We start from the raw sequence: 19,064 nt of genomic DNA, 5'->3' as shown, positions 1-19,064 counted from the left end.
ATGTCACTGTGTTTATAAATTAAGTTTTTTTCCCCCTTTTTACATGGACGGTTTGGCCTGCTGCTGATCTAAACAGAAGGTATGTTGGTCAATACATATTATTGTATATGTTACACATTGATATGCATTTTTTTATAATTGGGTGTTCGTGAAACGTCATGGTGGCACACCAAGTTTTCGATTGTTTGCCATGAAGTACGAAGCTGCTGTAACTGGGTGTGTGTGTGTGTGTGTGTGTGTGTGTGTGTGTGTGTGTGTGTGTGTGTGTGTGTGTGTGTACACAGTGGTACAGCTCCTTTGGCCTGCCTGGTCACCATGCTGCATTCCCAAGTGAGAGGGGATCGAGTCAAGAACAGCATCTTCTTCAAGCTACCTGGACGAATGAGTCTTTTTACTCTCAAGGTACTGAATCAACAATTCCCAAAATAATATTCTCCCAAATTCCGATGCAACTCTCAGCTTGTGTTCGTTATATTCACAGTGGTGAATCTTTGCTACAAAAGTACTTGCTCACTGACTTATTACTAAATATTTGTACTAGTAGCTCCTGAAGTGCTCCACTTTTTTCCTAAACACCTGATGTTTTGATTGTTTAAAATTCTTCTTTGCACTGTTGGATTTGACAGCGTACATTATGCCTGCGGAGAATACTGTTATTAAGAAGGGCATCGCCTACTCTGCACTCTTTTGCTCTGTAGAAAAACGCTCCCCAGTGGACAAAGGCAACCTCGGAGTCAGAGACACCATCAGAGCTGGCTGGGGGTACGACACCCCCAGCTTCCAGCAGCAGCACCCCGGCAGCAGGCTCAGCCGTGGCCCCAGTTGGTCCCACTGAGGCCACTGAACAGGAGAGCTGCGACTCCACTGAGACTACTGCTGCTGCCAGTGTGGACAATGATGGTAACATCATTAAGCCATGTGCTGGTCACCTCTTAGTGTGCATACCACATCCAGGGCTCTAGACTAACTTTTTGCCATGGGCGTACCGGTACGCCTAACTTTAAAAAGTTAGGCGTTCGGCACAAAAGTTAGGCGCACACAAATTTTATAATTTATACAATAGAATGTGTTTTTCTGGATACACTGTGCTTTTTCAGCTTTCAAAGATTGATGACACCGTGTCAGAGCACTGGCTATGAATTTCAGAAGGATCAGGCCTTAACTTAACAGAAAAGTTAGCAATAGTTCTTTTCCTATTACAGCTACATCCACTTCTGTTGTGCCTAGGCTGCTCACTAGGGCTGGGTATCATCACTGATTTCTATAATCCATTCGATTCGATTCAACTTAGCCTCAGACAGTCAGAAATATTATAATTCTGATCATTTATCAGTACTGACTTCATCAGAATTGTGAACATCACAGCAGATGCCTTTGTGTGAAAGTAACTGAGAATAAAACAGAAAAACATGAAGGAGATTTTCCTGGTCTGGCTTTTTATAGCAGATAACCTTAAAAATATTCTACAATGTTCTGCATATAAAGTTTAAATTTCTTCAGTATTGAATAACAGAAAAAATGGACTTTCTTGTCCGAGGTCATTTAAGTGAAGAAAAGAAAAAGACAGCAGCCACAGCGCTGTAAACAACGGTAGACTGGTGGGTAATAAGCAAATGAATAATACAGAAAACAGAGATTGGAGACGGGAAACTGTTCTTGAAGTACAGAGAGAGATAGAGAGAGAGCTAGCTGTGCATGAAGCATTTTAATAGTCGTGGAAGCAAAACAGCAAAATTCATGACGACATTGATCAAATGTGAAGCGCAGTTTGCTGCTTCTTTTGCTGCTGGCTCGGTGAATTTTGGTTGGAGAGACAAAACCTGCAGCTCAGAATCAGCGCAAAAAGACGTAAACACAGCGCGGACCGGACGCATCAGCATCGCTAAGCTCCGACAGCGTGTCCGTCTACGGGCCGTCGGGTGAGAAAGCCGAGAAAGACAAAGCTGATTCTGATGCGTCGATCCGCTCTGTGTTTACGTCTTTGTGTGGAATCCGTGTACCTGCTCTCATTTGCTGTTTGGTTGTTGTTGAAATGGTTTTGTGAGCTTTAATCTGAGAATCTGGCGTTTCTGGCAAAACACAGTTATATTTAAAAGTCGATTCAGGATTTAATGAATTGATATCGCTTTATTCAAGCTACTCACCTCCCACTTCCACCTGCACTTTCAACTGGACCACGGCCAATCAGAGAGGTCCCGCCCTGACCATCTCTGATTGGTTTAGTCCACGATAGGGGCATAATGTGTGTCTGTTGTTGACCACAGGGAAGGTTGCAGATTTATTTATTTATTTATTTATTTATTTTTGGCTACCTGTTCAGGTAGCCAAAAAAAAAAAAAAAAAAAAGTTGGTCGCACAGGTGCAACCAATTTTTTTATTTTTTTTTTTGCAGTCGCACCACTGAAAAATTTGGTCGCATTTGCGACCAAATTGGTCGCACTCTAGAGCCCTGACATCCCTTTGTCTTTTCCTTAATGATGCTATGCAGTCATTCTGTTAGTCTAGTTGTTTGCAGCTCCACCTCAGCAGTGGTGCTTTGCTAGTCAGAGAGCTAAAACAAAAGGTAAACAGTAAATGATGGCAGGATAGTGTCCTGTATACTGAACTGCATATCAGTAAGACGTACCAATTTAGCACATTTATATTCTCAGATGTGTTCGTTACATTGAATTAATTAGGATGTCCGAGTCTGATGTGGCCTTACAGATAAAAAGTGTCTGTCACTCCAGACCAGACCATGTAAATCATGAAGATGACTTGATTCCTTGGCCCCTGTTATGCAGCAGCCAGCAGTAAACACAAGCCCAATGTTTTCCATCAATCAATAAAAACTTTGTTTTATAAATATGGGGGAGTCTGGGCAGTGGGCTACCAGAACTTAAATAATTTTGCACATTTATCATGTAAAAACACTGACATGCACTGTTATATTAAGTTATATTAAGATCTGTCAGGGATTAAATGTGTAGTTACAGTTCTTTTCTTTTTTTTCTTTTTTCTGTCTTATCTCCTGGTCAGTATTACTCTGTGATGCAGTGCCTGTCCTCTGTTTGTTTTCCTGGGGCATTCAAACTATTTGAAACAGACATTTCTGTTACTCAGTCTCATTGTTTCTGATATTTTGTAATCAAAGCTGAGAAATGTAAATGAAAAGAGAATCCCCTTTGAGGCTCAGTGCAATAACACTTCCCAGAGAACTGCATGTGGGTTGACTTGATTCATTTATAAATGTGCATAAGAGTCAAAACCACAAGATCTGTTGACAGAACTGTACAAAGACGCTTTTATGTACTTTATTTATTTTAAAGTAACCATTTTACTAGACTGAAAACAATAATGGTGTCATTAATAGAGATTAAGGTCAAATTTGTCAATATTGGGTAGAAGCCACAAATAAGCTTGAGTTTGGGTAGAAGCCATTTCATCGTCTTAGTTAAGACGTAAATGTAAGTTCTTTGCTACTTGCGGCTGCACTCCCACCTTGTAAATGTTAAGTGTATCTGCTGTTTGCAAACATGTGGAATAGTGATTATTTTTCTTTGGCTTGAAGCTTCGGTTGATGAGAGTTCATCCAGCGCCTCCTGCTCCGTGGAGCTACAGGCTCCCAGCAGCCAGCCTCAGACTCGCCTCAGCAGGTCAGCAGGACAGCAGGGTCGCACTGACACACAGCAGACCCAGCACGCGCAGACCAGACTGAGCCGCTCAAGACAGGTAGGGCCCTGCATGACACTATTTGTGGCTCCATGTCTAAAAAGAAATGTGATGTGTTTACTAGTCACACTTTTTAAGCAGTCTGCAATGTCATGCTGTACGGTACTTATACTGTGCTGCTGCCTAATTGTGTGTAACATAGATATACAACACTTCATTCAGTCATTTCAGAATCATTTTTTTATATAGCAGAATTAAAAGTAATGTATATAATTTAGCTAAGAAGGTAGACCAGTTTATCTACTAAACAAAAGCCTGGTGGTGTGATTCCAGTCTGCATACCAAATCCAAAGCCTTGAGCAAGGTACTAACCCCAAGGTACTATCAAGAGTGTAAATGTTGGCTAGAAAAAGTTGGTGTGAAGCATGTTGTGTGAAGAGTGCTCAGCTAGAATAGAAAAGCACTATATAGGAAATGCTCCTTTTACCGTTTGGCTTATTTTGCAAAAAATTAAAAACATTTAAAACTGTTGAGTAGGGCTGCCACAAACGATTATTTTGATAGTAGACTAGTCACCGATTATTTTTGTGATTAGTCAACTAATCAGATCATGCATCCATTGGACGTTAAACACACAGCTTATTGCACCAGCATGCGTCTGCTCTTATATGACTATCATTACATTAAACACTTCAAGCTGTAAGCTATGTGCTAACTAAAAATAAAGACAAGATGATAGTTTATTAAAGTTTTAATGAAATTTGCAGATGGTCTCGGTGGAGTTTAATAAACTCGGCCGTCTGTTCTTTCTATGTAAAATATAACAGGACACTGGAGTAAACTCTCGACCATCTCACACTTCTGTTTAATCAGTTCTTATATATCATGTTTAACCTGAGTAGCGAAAGACTGCGGGGGGTTTGAAAATGATGTGCCAGGAGTTCGCTGTTCTCGCCAGCTCTAGTGAGCCTTGAACTTTCTAGCTATCGAGCTGGTGGATAACAGACGTCTCTGAAAACATCGGAGCACTTTTACAAATATGTGATGTCTTGATAAACCGAGCAGATATTTCTGTCTTCGAATTTTGACATGCTTCGCTGCATCCCTGTAATGTAATTGGCCTACAAATGCGGCCTCTGAAGGATGCTGCCGCTGAATTTTCTTCTTATTCGGGGTTTAACGGCAGCTGGTATCCCTGGACATGCAGTGCTGCCATCTTCTGTTTCAGTCCGTTATTACACTCTTAAATCCTACTACTTATTCATGCGTCTTTCGGGATCTTACAAAGCTTCAAACGACGCGTCGATTATGAAATTACCGTATTTCCCGGACTACAAAGCGCACCTAAATATTAGCCGCACAAGCTAAAATCAGGGGAAAATCCTGATGTGTACATACATTAGCCGCACCTGACTAAAAGCCGCAGGTGTTTCAATGTTGACTTATCATATGTAAGAGAATATGCACAAAGGGAATTGTCAGGAAAGAGATGGCTGTTTGGAGACATCACTTTTATTAATATTTTGAAAAACAAGTTATGGGTACATATTTGCACATGTAGTACATAACAGTAGCCTACAGCACACCAGAAAAATAGATTCGGACTACCTTTTAGGCTCAGGTGCAGTGACACAGCTTTAACAAGAAGAAAAGTCAGTCATTCACCACCATCTTTCTCTTCTTCCTGCGCACTAAAACCACCAAAGTCCTCTTCTCCAGTGTCGGATACAAACAGGCTCAGGATGGCTTCGTCATCCACTCTCCGCTTCTCTCCTTCGTTGTCACTTTCAAAACCAAAGAAATCCTCATTGTCAGTGTCAGAGTCGAACACCCTCAGAAGGGCCGTGGCGGTGTCCTCCTCACCATCATGCAGCAGTCCAGCCCTTCAAAATCCGTTGGTGATCGTGGATGTTTTCACACTTTTCCACGCTGTCAGAATCCACCGGTGGAGTTGGGCATAACTTGCTTTTCGCAAGTTTATCGCCGCTCATCATCCACGCCTCCCGCTGAACGGGTACCGCTACTTTGAAGTTTGTTTTTCGCGCTACTTCGTACAGCACTACGTTGCCTGGCGGGCGGACATCAAATTCAAATTCAAATTTTATTTGTCACGTACACAGTCATACACAGTACGATATGTAGTGAAATGCTTGGACAACTGCTCGTGACCTAAAGAAAACAAAAAAGGAAAAGGCTATGAATAAGATAGGAAATAAATATGAAAAATTAAAAAGGGTAAATTTAACTAGGAAGGAATAAAATATAAATTAAGGTTAAAAATGAAATAACTGTACAACACAAATTAGAATGAAGGGTAAATTTAACTGGGAAGAATAAGATAAAATATATAAATTAAAGTTGAAAATAAAATAACTGTACAACAAAATACACAATATAGAACTATATAAGAATGTATGAAGAAATCTAAATCTAAATAAATATATACACAATAACAGCAGCTGTACAAGTATTAACCGGAAATGAAGAATATAGTGACCAGTGTTGTGCAAAACCAAAGTCCAGAAAGTCCAGTGTGTGTGTAAGAACCATATGTGTGGGTCAGTACTGTGTGGTGGTGTGATTGAGAGACCGTATCGCCTGCGGGAAGAAGCTCCTCCTCAGTCTCTCTGTGTTGGTCTTCAGGGAGCGGAATCGCTTTCCTGACCTCAACAGAGAGAACAGTCTGTTGTTGGGATGGCTGAGGTCCTTCACGATCTTCCTGGCCTTGGTCCAGCACCGCCTGCTGTAGATTGAGTGCAGGTCAGGGAGCTCGGAGCGGATGGTGCGCTCAGCTGACCGCACAACCCTCTGTAGAGCTCGTCTGTCCTGCATGGTGCTGTTCCCGAACCAGATTAAGATGTTTCCCGCCAGGATGCTCTCTATGGTGCACGAGTAAAAGTTTCTGAGCACCTTGGAGGGCAGTTGGAAGTCTCTCAAGCGTCTGAGGTGGTAGAGACGCTGTCGGGCCTTTTTCACCACGGTGTTGATGTGACAGGACCATGACAGGTCCTGCGTGATGTGAACTCCGAGGTATTTGAAGCTGTCCACTCTCTCCACTGGGCACTCGTTGATGACGGGGGTCTGGTAGTTCCTCTCCTGCTTAGTGCTGAAGTCCACTATCAGCTCCTTTGTCTTACTGACGTTTAGAAGGAGGTTGTTCCTTTGGCACCAGTTCTCCAGATTCCTAATCTCCTTCACGTAGGCACATGTGACTAACATACCACTCTTGAACCCCGATCCTTCCGCCAGGCAACGTAGTGCCGTACAACAGCGGAACACACAAAACAAATCGTCTTACGATATGACAAAAATCATGGACAATCCATAGAAAAGCCGCACCTGACTAAAAGCCGCAGGGTTCAAAGCTTGTGCAAAAAGTAGCGGCTTATAGCCCGACAATTACGGTAGTCGTTAACGATTTTAATACTCGACGTAATCGCGACTAGTCGACTAATTGTGGCAGCCCTGCTGTTGAGCATACTTCTTACTGTGTTACGTAATTGAGGTTAGTTTTATTTTAATTTTAGTTTTATTTCTATAGTTCACAACACCAGTTTTCTCAGCAGTCTGAGAACGAAATGCTCTTTTGGGGTGATGCGGTACTATGAGGGCTATGATCAAACTTGACCATTTAGTTTTTTGAGATGACAGATTATATTTATATCATCAGAGTTTATTTAATTCTGCGTTTAGCAGGGAGCCGATAGAACTGATGTAATGTGCCAGAGCTATAGTCCGCCTCACTGTTGCGACTGAATCTCTTGAAGGCTTTTCACTCAGCTTTTAGAACAGTCCTACATCAACGTTCAACTATAAAATGAAACATTTCAAGAATTCTCCATTTAGACAAGGAAACATACCAGTCAAAAGTTTGGACACACATTCTCATTTAATGGTTTTTCTTTATTTTTACTTTACTTCTCCTTGCTACATTGAAAACACATACTGGAGACATCAAATACATGAAGCAAGATATATGGAGTTATGTAGCAAAGGTTCCTCAAAGTAGCCGCCCTTTGCTTTGTTGACAGTGCTGCAAACCCTCGGCCTTCTCTCAGTGAGCTTCATGATGTCGTCACCTGAAATGGTTTCACTTCACAGGTGTGCCTTGTCAGGGTTCATTGTTTGTTGAATTTCTAAGACCTTGAATCCGCAGTTGAAAAAACCATCAAGCGTTATGATGAAACTGGCTCACATGAGGACTGTCCCATGAAAGAAAGACCCAGAGTCACCTCTGCTGCTGAGGATTAAAATTCATCAGAGTCACCAGCCTCAGAAATCACAAGTTAACAACAGCTCAGATTAGAGCCCAGATAAATGCCAAACAGAGCTCCAGTAGCAGACTGGAACGTCTTTTTTTGTTTACTACATAATTCCATATGTGTTCATTCATAATCTTGATGCCTTCAGTGAGAATATGCAGTGCGATATGTGAAATTTTTCCAACCGACAATCGTCAGTCCATTAACCGAGGATAGGCAACATATTCACGCAGGTGACTTTTTGATGGAAGAGCAATTAATTTTTTATCTGTTGTTTGGTCGAGTGTGTAAGACAGATAAATACTGGAACGGCATGTAAACATGGTTCCCTCCCCATCATTGTGTGGGGTGTTTTATTTTGTTATTTATTTATTTATTTTTATTTAAATAAAATATTTTTTTTCTTACCATAGGCTACTGCCTTTCTTTCTTTCTGTTATGAGTTTGAGTATTATTATTTATTTTTTCCGTTAACTGCTTCTCTTGGCTTCCACCAACATTATTAGCCAACTTACTCATGGGCAAATAAATAAACCGCTCTTGTAAAAACGATCGGTGAAAGGCTCAGCCTATTGTCAATGGTCGATATATTAGTGTAATCGCCCAACCTTAGTAAATAGTCATGAACATAAAGAAAAAACATTAGATGAGAAGGTGCGCTCACAAAGTGGGCTTTAATAAGCCAAACTAAATCAAATGTGACTTACTAAGTAGTCAGGTACAAGCGAACAGTTACATTATTCCACTAGTAACAGCACTTCTGCATATGTCTGCCGTTTGTTTTCTACAGTCAGGAAGGCAGAGGAAGAAAGCTGTTATGATGCCTCGCGTCGTCCTCACCCCTCTTAAGGTGAATGGAGAGCATGTCCCCTCAGGTACGAGCCTCTCTTGAATTCTCACACAGAATCAAGAAAAACACCCATTGCAAAAGTTGGAATACAGACTGTTGGCCATCCTGATCCAAGAGATATCAGTGTTATTGAAATTCATACTCATTGCCAACAGAATCATGTAAAATATACTGAAAAAAATTCAAGGTTTGATTCACCAGCCATCATATGCTGGATTGTACCAGTGTACCGGTCATAAATGTATGCATGAAGAGTCATATTTTTAAACTTGTTGATTTGTTGTTACACACCAGGGCTGGTACCTGGAAGCTTGTGCTAAGAAAGGTGTTTATGAGCAGTGCATGACTTTGTTGCTTTGCAGCTGAACTACAGCATCTGTCTACATCATCTTGAGTTAAAAGTTTTCTGGGGGGTTTGTCATGAATAGGTCCCATGAAGCGGAGTCGGGGAGGGGTGGATGTAGACTTTGAAACGCCAGGCTCCATCCTGGTCAACACCAACATCAGAGCTCTCATCAATACGCGGACATTCTTAGCTTTCCCGGTACACTCACAACAGCAGCTGCTGCAGCTGCTGCCTGAGGTGGACCGACAAGTAAGCGGTCTTTCTATTCTTTATTCCAGTTTATGTTTACTGTAATATTATATGTGCCAATATCTAGCACAGGGCAAATGAGAAACGAATTAAACTGATATTTTTAACACTTACTGCAGGGAGGAAGAAAAAAAGAGAATTTTGAGCTTGTCGATTTTTGATGTACAGCAGTAATTTCAGTAGTGCGCAGCGGTGTGCCTGCTCTGCTACAGACTTTTTGTATTCTTGGAATAATGAAATTTTAAATTCCTTATACAGTTATTTTATATGTGTACTTAAACGTTTTTAGTGTTGTACTTAGGGCACCAAACACTCAACTGTGTACTCATCACTTGACTTGTTGTCTCACGTCATTTTGTCTCTGGTTGTAGATTGGACCTGATGGCATGGCCAGACTGAGCAGTTCAGCTCTTAACAATGAATTTTTTACTCACGCCTCCCAGAGCTGGAAAGAGAGGCTGGGTGATGGTAAGTTTCTGGTCATTCATAGACAGATTGCCATGCTTTACTGACTTCATCACTGTTCTTCAATAGGGTTTGACATAATCAGTGGCCCAATGCCCCAGAGCCAGTAAAACAAGATTGTTAGGCAAGTTGTTGGCCATCTGCTGTTTGCTCCAGTGGCCGTGTTTCCACCTATTGCAATTCCACAACTTCCTGTCTAAAAGGAATCCTCACTCACACGTAGTTTCTTCTTCAATTTAGTATGAAAGAAATAGAGACTTCTTAGTGACTGTGAAAACAGGATAAAAGATCTTCAATGAATTTATACGCTGTATACAACATACCTCATTCACCTGTTCATAAAATACTTTTTCTGTGCCTGAGCATTTTGGATCTAACATTCACACACTTTCTTATTTCACTGAAGGCATGCAAATCAGTTGGTGTTTGGTTCATATTCTGTCTCTCTCCATTTAAATGAAACTACCATAAAAATTAGAGACTGTTCATTTCTACAGACATGAGCAAACTTACAAATTCAGCGGGGGATCAGATCATTATTTCCCCCACCGTGTGAATATACAAAATTAGAGATAGAAAATTAAACTACCTAGCAGTTTATACGGTATTTAAATGCCCGTGAAAATCTGCAAATCACTTTTCACTAATTGAGGCCATTTTATGTGCATAAAAATTCCCTCAAGCATGACTTTAGTGAATAGGTCTATTGAGGTTTATGGTTAAAAAAAAAAAAAAAAAAAGTTGAGATTTTCTGAAGCATTCCTATGACTACTAACACCTTTTTGACTAAAAATGCTAAATCCTTGACATGTGTTTGATCTGTTTAGGTGAGTTCACCCATGAGATGCAAGTGCGTTTCCGACAGGAAATGGAGAAAGAGAAGAAGGTAGAGGTGTGGAAGGAGAAGTTTTTTGAAGAGTATCATGGGCAAAAGTAAGAGCCAAATCATTTCATCTAAATTTAATGTATTGTTCACGTTTCAGTATTATTGCTAGACATGTAGTATCCTTTTAACTGAAAATGTTTATATTTCTGCCCATACTGTTACATGTAATTGAGACATCAGCCTACAATAGCTTACATGTTATGTTCAGTCTGGTATTCACTGTGTGCTAAATTGTGTTGCTGTGTACTTGTAGGTCTGGCCTAACACAAGAAGAGTCACTAAAGCTTACCATGAGTGAAGCCAGCGAAGTTGCAGCTAGTGTGCTAGACAGTGATGTGACTGTGGTGGCAACCGGTGCCCCCAAAAGACGCAGCGTAGGTCGGCGGAGGCGAGATGGTAGGATGAGGAGACGTACGCGAGCTGACCTGCGCCGGAGGGCTCGCAGAACCATCTGCAAGACCACTCCATCCCTGCAGTCTGCAGAAGCAGCTGAGGCCAATGCAGCTGTGGATATTTCAGCAGTTTCTGTTGGCTCTCCCATGTCCGAAAACACAGTGGTTCAGGGAGAGGTAGTGCTGCAGACCGACTGTGGGGTGGAGCTCCCAGATGAGAGTGGTTTTACAGAGCCAAAGCCTTCTCCCATTCCAGAGCCAGTCACATTGCCACCCCCCACACCTGTTCCAACTCCCAGCCCCAGCCCAGCTTCAACCAGCGCTAATGAAGAGCATGAAGTCGCTGCTCGCTTGCTCCCCGAAGAGAGTGCACCTGTGTTGGCTTCCACCACTTCTCCATCCTCGTCCTCGTCCTCCTCCTCTTCATCTGCCTCTTCACCTGTTTCTTCACCATCTTCACCTTCTGATAGACAGGGGACATTTGTTGGAGTCCTGGACTCTTCTTCATCCTCCTCAGCCTCCTCAAGTGCTGCAGTTGCTGCAGATCCCCTGGACGATACCGCTTCTGTGATCACCTCCATCACAGGAGGAACTGCCACCAGCAGCCGTGAGAGCAGCCCATCTGTTAGTCCAGCTGCCACCCCTCTGCCCAGCACCCAGCTGAAAGAACAGAAGAGAAGGCCAGATGAGACTGAAGCCTTTTCTAGCTTCCCCGAAAAGAGGCCACGGCTTGACGACCGTCAGTCCTTTCGTACCACAATTGACAGTGTGTGTTCAGAAAAGCCGCAGCCGACAACAGAAGAACCCAAGGTGCCACCTATCCGGGTAAGTGTTAGTGAAATAATCCAGAAAGGTCCAGGATTACTTTCTGTCACACACAGTTCTTGGTGCACAAAGACAAGTAGTCTGTATAGATGAATGGATAGCTGCTTGTTATCAGATAAATTTTGACTTGCTGTCCCTGTGTTTGTTTCTCAGATTCAACTGTCCAGAATCAAACCTCCCTGGGTCAAAGGGCACCCCACCTACCAGATCTGTCCCCGGATCGTGCCGCCCGGCGAAGGCTCGCGCCGGTCGGGGACAGGGGGTGCGCGCACCTTGGCGGACATCAAAGCCCGTGCACAACAAGCCCGTGCCCAGCGCGAGGCCGCTGCTGCTGTTGCAGCCTCTGCCGACGGGACAAGCCCGGCCAGGGTCAGGCTGCGGCCTGGTGCTGGGCTACCGGATAGCAGCAATGGAAGACGATCGCGAGAGCATCCAGGACCTATCGAGCCCGGAGGAGGAGGAGGAGGAGGAGGAGGTGGAGAAGAAGAAAGTGAAAATGGAAATGAAACAAGGGGAAGTAGTGGGATGGAAGAGCAGGGATCGTCTTCAGGCACTAATTCGTCTGGAACACAACTACAGCTTCTTAATGTAGAGCCTACATCTGAGCCTTCCCCTTCATTGTCCACTACCTCAACCTCCATGTCCTTGGAGCCCCCACAGACGCCAAGTCCTCAGCAAGCGGAACCAGTTGGGGGGGCAGATGGACAGTTAATTGAAGCAACCACAGCTAGTATCCAGAGCTCCTCCAACGGACTCACAGATGGGGCTGCCTCACTTTCTTCAGAGCCTGATGTGTCTGAGTCACCAGCCATGCAGTCTGCCAGAGAAAGCCAGGTAGTTGAAACTGGTGGCAGTGCCCCTACAGAGAGCGCAACTGTTGGTTGTGAAAAACCTTCATTAGCACAAACCTCTATCCCAGATTCCCTTCCGAGGTTTGGGGCTCAGGGTGTGGATGTTATTCAGACGCTGGCCAGTTCTTGTCATGCCAAGGACCAGGAGCAAGGGAAGGAGGCTGGATTGGGTAGTGTTATCCAGCATGGTTCTCACCATGTTGACCCCCAGGAGGCATTCTCCCGTACAGCCACTGAGAGACAGCGATCAGATGGATCTTCACCCCAACATGTGGATTCCTCTAGTGCTGAGAAAGATGAGGCTGGCACATATAGCGACTCAACAGAAACCGCTTCAGACTGTGAGAATGAAAGCCAGGAGGAAGAGCAGCAGCCTGGCCACGAATGGTGTCCTCAATTGAACACTCAGAGAAATGGCCAGCTGGTGATTTGTAGCCCTCCTCAGAAACAACAACCGGTCATCCAGACCCACATGACTAGCCGCCACGGCCAGACCGTCATTCAGCCTTGCTTCCCCAGCAGCATGACTCAGCCACAACACAGCCGTATCCATTCACAAGACTCTAATGCTCTGTCTGCACCCCTGCCACAAGGGCTAAGGGACACAACTGTTGTTAAAACTGAGTCTGGAGATGACTGTAGAGACTCCAGACTGAGCTCTGAAGAGGAGTGTCGTGGAGCTTTAAAGTCTCCTGCCACTCACTCAAATGCTGCATCTGCCTCCAAAAGACTGGCCAGTTCAGTCAGACTTGTGTCCAGTGTGGAGGCCAACAACCCTTTGGTCACTCAGTTACTTCAGGGCAGCCTGCCTCTGGAAAAAGTTCTACCCTTACACTCTGCCAACAGACTGGAGATTAGCAGATTACCAGGAACCCTGCCCAGGCCACCAGCAGCAAGAACCCCAGGGACTCGTAACAGGCCTGAGGTTTCAGCCAAATCTTCAAGCCCAGAGCTGACTACTCCAGTCCAGATCCATAAGTCCCCAACATCCCGCCCAGTTTCCTGTCTGATGGAAGCCCCAGCTTTACCGCAGTATCAGTCCTCCCAGGCCCCTGGAGCTGTTCCAGTCATCACCCCTCTGCCACCCTCCTCCAGCGGTTTATTGTCCTCCAGAGGTAAGCAAGACCTCATGCCTGGGTCTGCTGTGGAGTCTGCAGTTATCAAAGAGTCTCATGGTCAGCAGCCTTCCCAGGGAGCCACTCCAGACAGGCCTCAGTCAGCCCATCGGACCATGTGCAATGGACCCTCTCCTCCTCACGCAGACCCCTGCCCAACAGAGGTGATACCTTGTATTAAGATTAACTGGCGTCCCCCACAATCTCAGCTTCCTCACTCTCTGCAACAACCCCCGTCTCCTGCACCTACTGTAAAGAACGAAGTTGGTGCACGACCCTCTTGTCAAGCTATTGCCAAATCCTCACTCAGTGTACCCTTAAGTGTTACCAAAAAGGAACCTGGGAACTCTGTCGATGGCTATCTAAGCGGCGGGGCAATAGAAGGACTCATCAACATGGAGTTTACTTTGGCCAGGATGGCAAAGAAAGATCACAGCAAAGCTCCCTACTCCTCTGGCTCTCCCTCTTCTTCCTGTTCTCCCTCACCCTCCGCTCCCTCCCTTCCCTTCCATCTTTATGGGAAGCTCCCCAAGCAGGGTGGAGGAGTTGGAGGGGTAAGCTACACAGCCAATGTTTCAGTGATGGACAACAGCAGTTTCTCCCGGAGCATGGCAGACAGTGTGCTGCAGCTGCACCCCCGCTTGGGTCCCAGCCAGACTACCCTCAGCATTCAGGCCTTTACTGACAGTACGGCAGAGGAAGTGGCACTCAAGTGCTCGTGCCGCCTCAAAGCCATGATCATGTGCCAAGGCTGTGGTGCCTTCTGCCATGATGATTGCATCGGGCCCTCCAAACTCTGTGTGTCATGTCTGGTGGTCAGATAGTATGCTGAAGTTTCAGTGCACTGTAGAACTGCTGTTTGTATAGTGTGAGCAGCAGGGCCGCAGCTTTCAGAGTGTTGCCAGAAACCTAAGTATGGTAGAGAACACAGGAGAAGCCAGATGGTCAACATTTGCCTTGTAAAATATGACTGGTCTGTATTGTTGCAGATTTCCTGTTTTTGTTTGAGCTGTACTGATTGTTATTGTTGTTGTTGTTATTATTATTAATTATTATTATTATTATCATTATTATTATTATTGTGCATTGGGGCATGATTGATTGTAAATTGTGCCTTTTTTTTTTCTCCTCAAAAACATTTACCTCATCTTATCTTGCTCCACCTGTTATCATTTGGTGGCCATCATTTTTTTTGGTCCCGTTTGTCAGTCAACGGGGAATTACTGTTGTCTCTGCGCAAAGAAGTATTTTTTTAACCATTAAAATGAGTAAATGACATTGTATCACCAGTTTGTTTTTTTTGACTCATTTTATGATTCCGTTGAGTTCTAGTTTGTAGTTACAGTTAATTACCAAGAACAAATAAAGTGAACGTTATGTGCTGTTAAAATTTGAATCCTTGATAACTTTCAGAGTTTTTACCAGCAATGGGGACTGTGTTAAAATACTGCACCTGCCACGTGGCAGGAGCAGCACAGGACTGGCTGGAAGAACACAATGATTTCAGGGTATCCACGGGATGTGCCGGAACAAGCCAGAGACCGGATGCAACCAACTGCACCCTAAGGATCTGCTGCCAGCATGAAATGGGACCCTGTGCCTTGAAGTGTCAGAGCTGATTGGTGATATGAGACAGAATTTGTATTCATTTTTGTATTTTTTTTTCGCGTTAAAATAAATTGTAGGCACAGAAACTGATAAATCAGTCAGACTGTATCAGTATAAACAGCTATACACACATTTCAGTAGCTAAAGGATAACCAAGGAGTCTGCTTCATACTCCAGAGTTGGTGGTGGGTTTCTACACCGTTCTGTGCTGGGATCTGTATAATGTACTTTCTGCACTGTACATGGCCCCTAAGGTAGTGTTATTAGAAATGTTATGAGAGAACAGTGCATATGTTTTCTTTGCTATGCACATTATCCACACAATCCTGGACACTTGTTCAAGGCATCTTTCAAAGTCAAAGACCTGGAAGCATTATATCTAATGAAACAGACTATAGCATGTAGTTAAGGCTACAGTAGGTGACCCTGAATCCTCCCGTAATTGTGCTGTGGCTGCTGGGGTTTCCCATCATGTACTGAGTGTTTCTTCTTCACTCACCATGTCTTTGTACACCACTCTGCATTGAATTACTAGTTATTAATCTCTGGCTCTCTTTCAGTGTGTGTCTTTGTCCTGTCTTCTGTCCCGCACTCCCTACCAGTCACAGCAAATGGTTGCCCCTCCCTGAGCCTGGTTCTCTAAAAGTTTTTTTCCTGTTTAAAGGGGAGTTTTTTCATCGCACTTTTGACAAGTGCTTTCTTACAGGGGGCCGTTTGATTGTTTTCTCTAGTATTGTTATTGTAAGGTCTCTATCTTACAATATAAAGCACCGCAAGGCAACTGTTGTTGTGATTTGGTGCTATATAAATAAAATTTATATCAGATGGATCTGTATGTTTGATTTGGATTTTATTCCAGATAGTGTTCCTGATGCAATTTACCTGAGGATTGGGACCACTAGCTTGTGATCGCATGGGGTCAGGTTTTTGTATCTAGAATAAAATTTAAAATCCTTCTTTCGTAGGATATGATGAAACCTGATATCTTAAAGACCTTTTAGTACTGTATTACCCCGACAGAGCACTTGCTTCCTCAAATTTCTAAAAGTAGAATGTGAGGCAGAACCTTCAGCTACCAGGCTCCCAGTTTGGTTTTGGCTGAAACCCTTGCTACTTTGAAAGTCACTTGGTTATGCACAGGCACTGTGGTGGACTTTCCTTGTTGCGCTGAACATTTCTTCTCCTTTCACCTCTATTTAATCCTGATGGTTATATATGTCACTACCACACGTCATTAATGTTTGTCTCCTCTCTCTCCTTGTGTTTTGGTCTTGCATCTCTTTCCTTTTGTTTTTCTCTTAACCCACCAAAGTAGTGACAGGCTGCCCCTCTTTGAGTCTGGTTCTGCAGAAAGTCTGTTCATGTTCAAATAAAACAACAACAGAAAACAGTTATTCCTTCCCATTGTTACAAAGTGCTGCTCATGGAAGTTTTTCCGATTGTTGGGGTATCTCTTATATTGTATATAGTATAAAGCATCTTGAGGTGACGGTTGTTGTGAAGTGATAATGTATGAATAAAAATAAACTGAACTGAATACAAGAGAATATTGGAAGTATACTAGAATTAGTCAAGGAGCTTGGAAAGAAAAGCGTCTGGACTTTTAAGTTGCTTGAAGACGTTTCACCTCTCGTCCAAGAAGCTTCTTCAGTTCTAGGGTCAAATGGTGGAGAGTCCCAGATTTAAGCCCTATGGGAGTGTCCCCAAGAGGCTCATGGAGCCCCTTATTGATCCTCTACCTACCGGTAATCAGACGAGAGATAGATGGCAAACTGTGTTGTAAGCTGCCCCCTCTTCAAAGGTGGTTGTTCACAGTGGACATAGATGGCTTCTTTCACACCACCTGTTTTCTCTGTCCATAATATGAACATTGGCATTCTTGAAAGAGTGGCCTTTGTCCTTTAGATGCAGATGGACTGCCAAGTCTTGTCCCATCAAGGTGGCTCTTCTATGTTGTGTCATGCATTTATGAAATGGATGTTTGGCCTCTCCAATGTAGAGGTCTGAGCGTTCTTCGCTATAGAGGATCAATAGGGGGTCCATGTCCCTCTTGGGGTACACTCCCATAGAGCTTTAATCTGAGAATCCACCATTTGACCTTAGAACTGAAGAAGCTTCTTGGATGAGAGCTGAAACATCTTCAAGCAAGTTAAAAGTCCAGACGCTTTTCTTTCAAAGTTCCTTAGAGTACAATGACTTGGATGACTGAGAACCTTCACAGACATATACTAGAATTACACAAAACCTTGACCACACAGGCAGTTCTAACACTGATTGTGGTTTTCCAGAACCTTTAAGAGGTTTTAGCAGTAAAAGACTGTTTTACTGCTAAAAGACCTGGAAGCATACACTCAGTCCAGTCCATATTCATTTTGGGTTGACCTTTATTTCAAGAGCAAACATAAAGACTAATCCATACACAGCCATCATTAACACATAGACAGTACAAAATAAATATTCACCATCACTTTGTTCATCATTACCAGATAAATACTGAAATATGTGCAGCTCAATTTTCCCAGTGTATTGCAATGTACTCAAAATAGCTTGTGGAAAAAAGAAAACTCATATAAACAGAAGCACAAAAGATTTTTTAGAAAATTATTAAAAAACTTTCTGTTACAAAATATTTGCACTTAAAAAGATCCCAGTGTTTTAAATAAATAATAAGATATATAAAACAATTCATAGTTGATATCTTAAAATATTTCCTCTTTGTTAAGCGGTGCAGAGGAAATGACTCCCTTCTCTTAGTTTCCGGTTAAAATCTTCTCAGGTAGCACTTTGAAATAAAATGAAATCAATAATGAATAATAAATAGTCAACATAAAAATATTACCGCAGACATGAATAAATAAGTTATTAAACCAACATTTGCAGTCGACTTAAATAGATACACAGCAATAGTAACAATGAATCTACAAACTAGTCCTGGAAGTGCAACATCACTATGCTCATATAGAATACTATCAACATTACTGAGTGGAGATGGGAAATGTTCACTAACTAAGAATCTGCTCAGCTCAGGCGGGATACTGCACTCCTTTGTTCTGTTCTCTCTGTGCCTGTCTGTGTATACCTTGAGGTGCCGTTGCTTATGGCAACAGTTTGCTTTCAGTGTGCCTTGACACGCTTTACATCCACACATCTGTTCACGCTCACACCTTTATAAAGCAACATGCAAACAGGAAACAAATGCAAAGAACAGAGGACAAAACTCCAATGAGAAAAACTCATGATACAGAGTATCTAAAGGGTTTGGAAAAAAAGATTGGTGGCGTCACCGTGATGCCCTGCCACCTGTCATCCTCCAGTTTCTCTTACACCTCGATGCCCTTTACTGCCTGATTGATGGACTCTAGCAGAGCCCGGTTCTCGGGGTTCTGGTAGCAGTCTTTGTTGGTAAACATGTGGGTCAGGGTGTCCACATAGCTGTCAAAGTTCTGCTCTGATAGTGGCTCCTGCTAAAGACACGCACGTCAAGAGAATAAAAAGGTGTAACACCCAAAACAGTGCTAGTACACAATACTACTCACATGTTTTATCTCTTAAATGTACAGTGGG

At 43.2% G+C, this 19,064-nt stretch overlaps 2 protein-coding genes across 8 annotated transcripts in view; one reads left to right on the top strand and one right to left on the bottom strand.

Annotated features, from left to right (window-relative positions):
• The first annotated feature begins 284 nt into the window (after nt 1-284).
• Nucleotides 285-15,175, top strand: asxl1 (ASXL transcriptional regulator 1). Its single transcript, XM_026153855.2, has 9 exons — nt 285-402; nt 699-900; nt 3,551-3,711; nt 8,704-8,788; nt 9,192-9,358; nt 9,730-9,826; nt 10,651-10,756; nt 10,963-11,926; nt 12,080-15,175. Exons 1-9 carry the CDS (start codon nt 316-318, stop codon nt 14,714-14,716), a joined length of 4,506 nt encoding a protein of 1,501 aa, XP_026009640.2. The 5' UTR covers nt 285-315; the 3' UTR covers nt 14,717-15,175.
• Nucleotides 15,176-17,866: 2,691 nt separating this feature from the next.
• Nucleotides 17,867-19,064, bottom strand: part of LOC113013941 (myelin transcription factor 1-like) — a 68,661-nt gene continuing 67,463 nt past the window's right edge. For 6 of the 7 annotated variants that reach the window (XM_026155188.2, XM_026155186.2, XM_026155191.2 and 3 more), the window contains one exon: nt 17,867-18,964. In XM_026155188.2, the coding sequence (XP_026010973.1) occupies nt 18,821-18,964 (144 nt within the window). In that variant the 3' untranslated portion in view covers nt 17,867-18,820. The remainder of the gene's footprint in view (nt 18,965-19,064) is intronic. The other variant, XM_026155190.2, reaches the window with a different exon arrangement.

Source organism: Astatotilapia calliptera, chromosome 20 (genome assembly GCF_964374335.1).
Source record: "Astatotilapia calliptera chromosome 20, fAstCal68.1, whole genome shotgun sequence".
NCBI classification, from domain to species: Eukaryota; Metazoa; Chordata; class Actinopteri; order Cichliformes; family Cichlidae; genus Astatotilapia; species Astatotilapia calliptera.
Note: the sequence above shows the minus strand (reverse complement) of the source record. Positions and strands in the feature narration are given on the sequence as shown.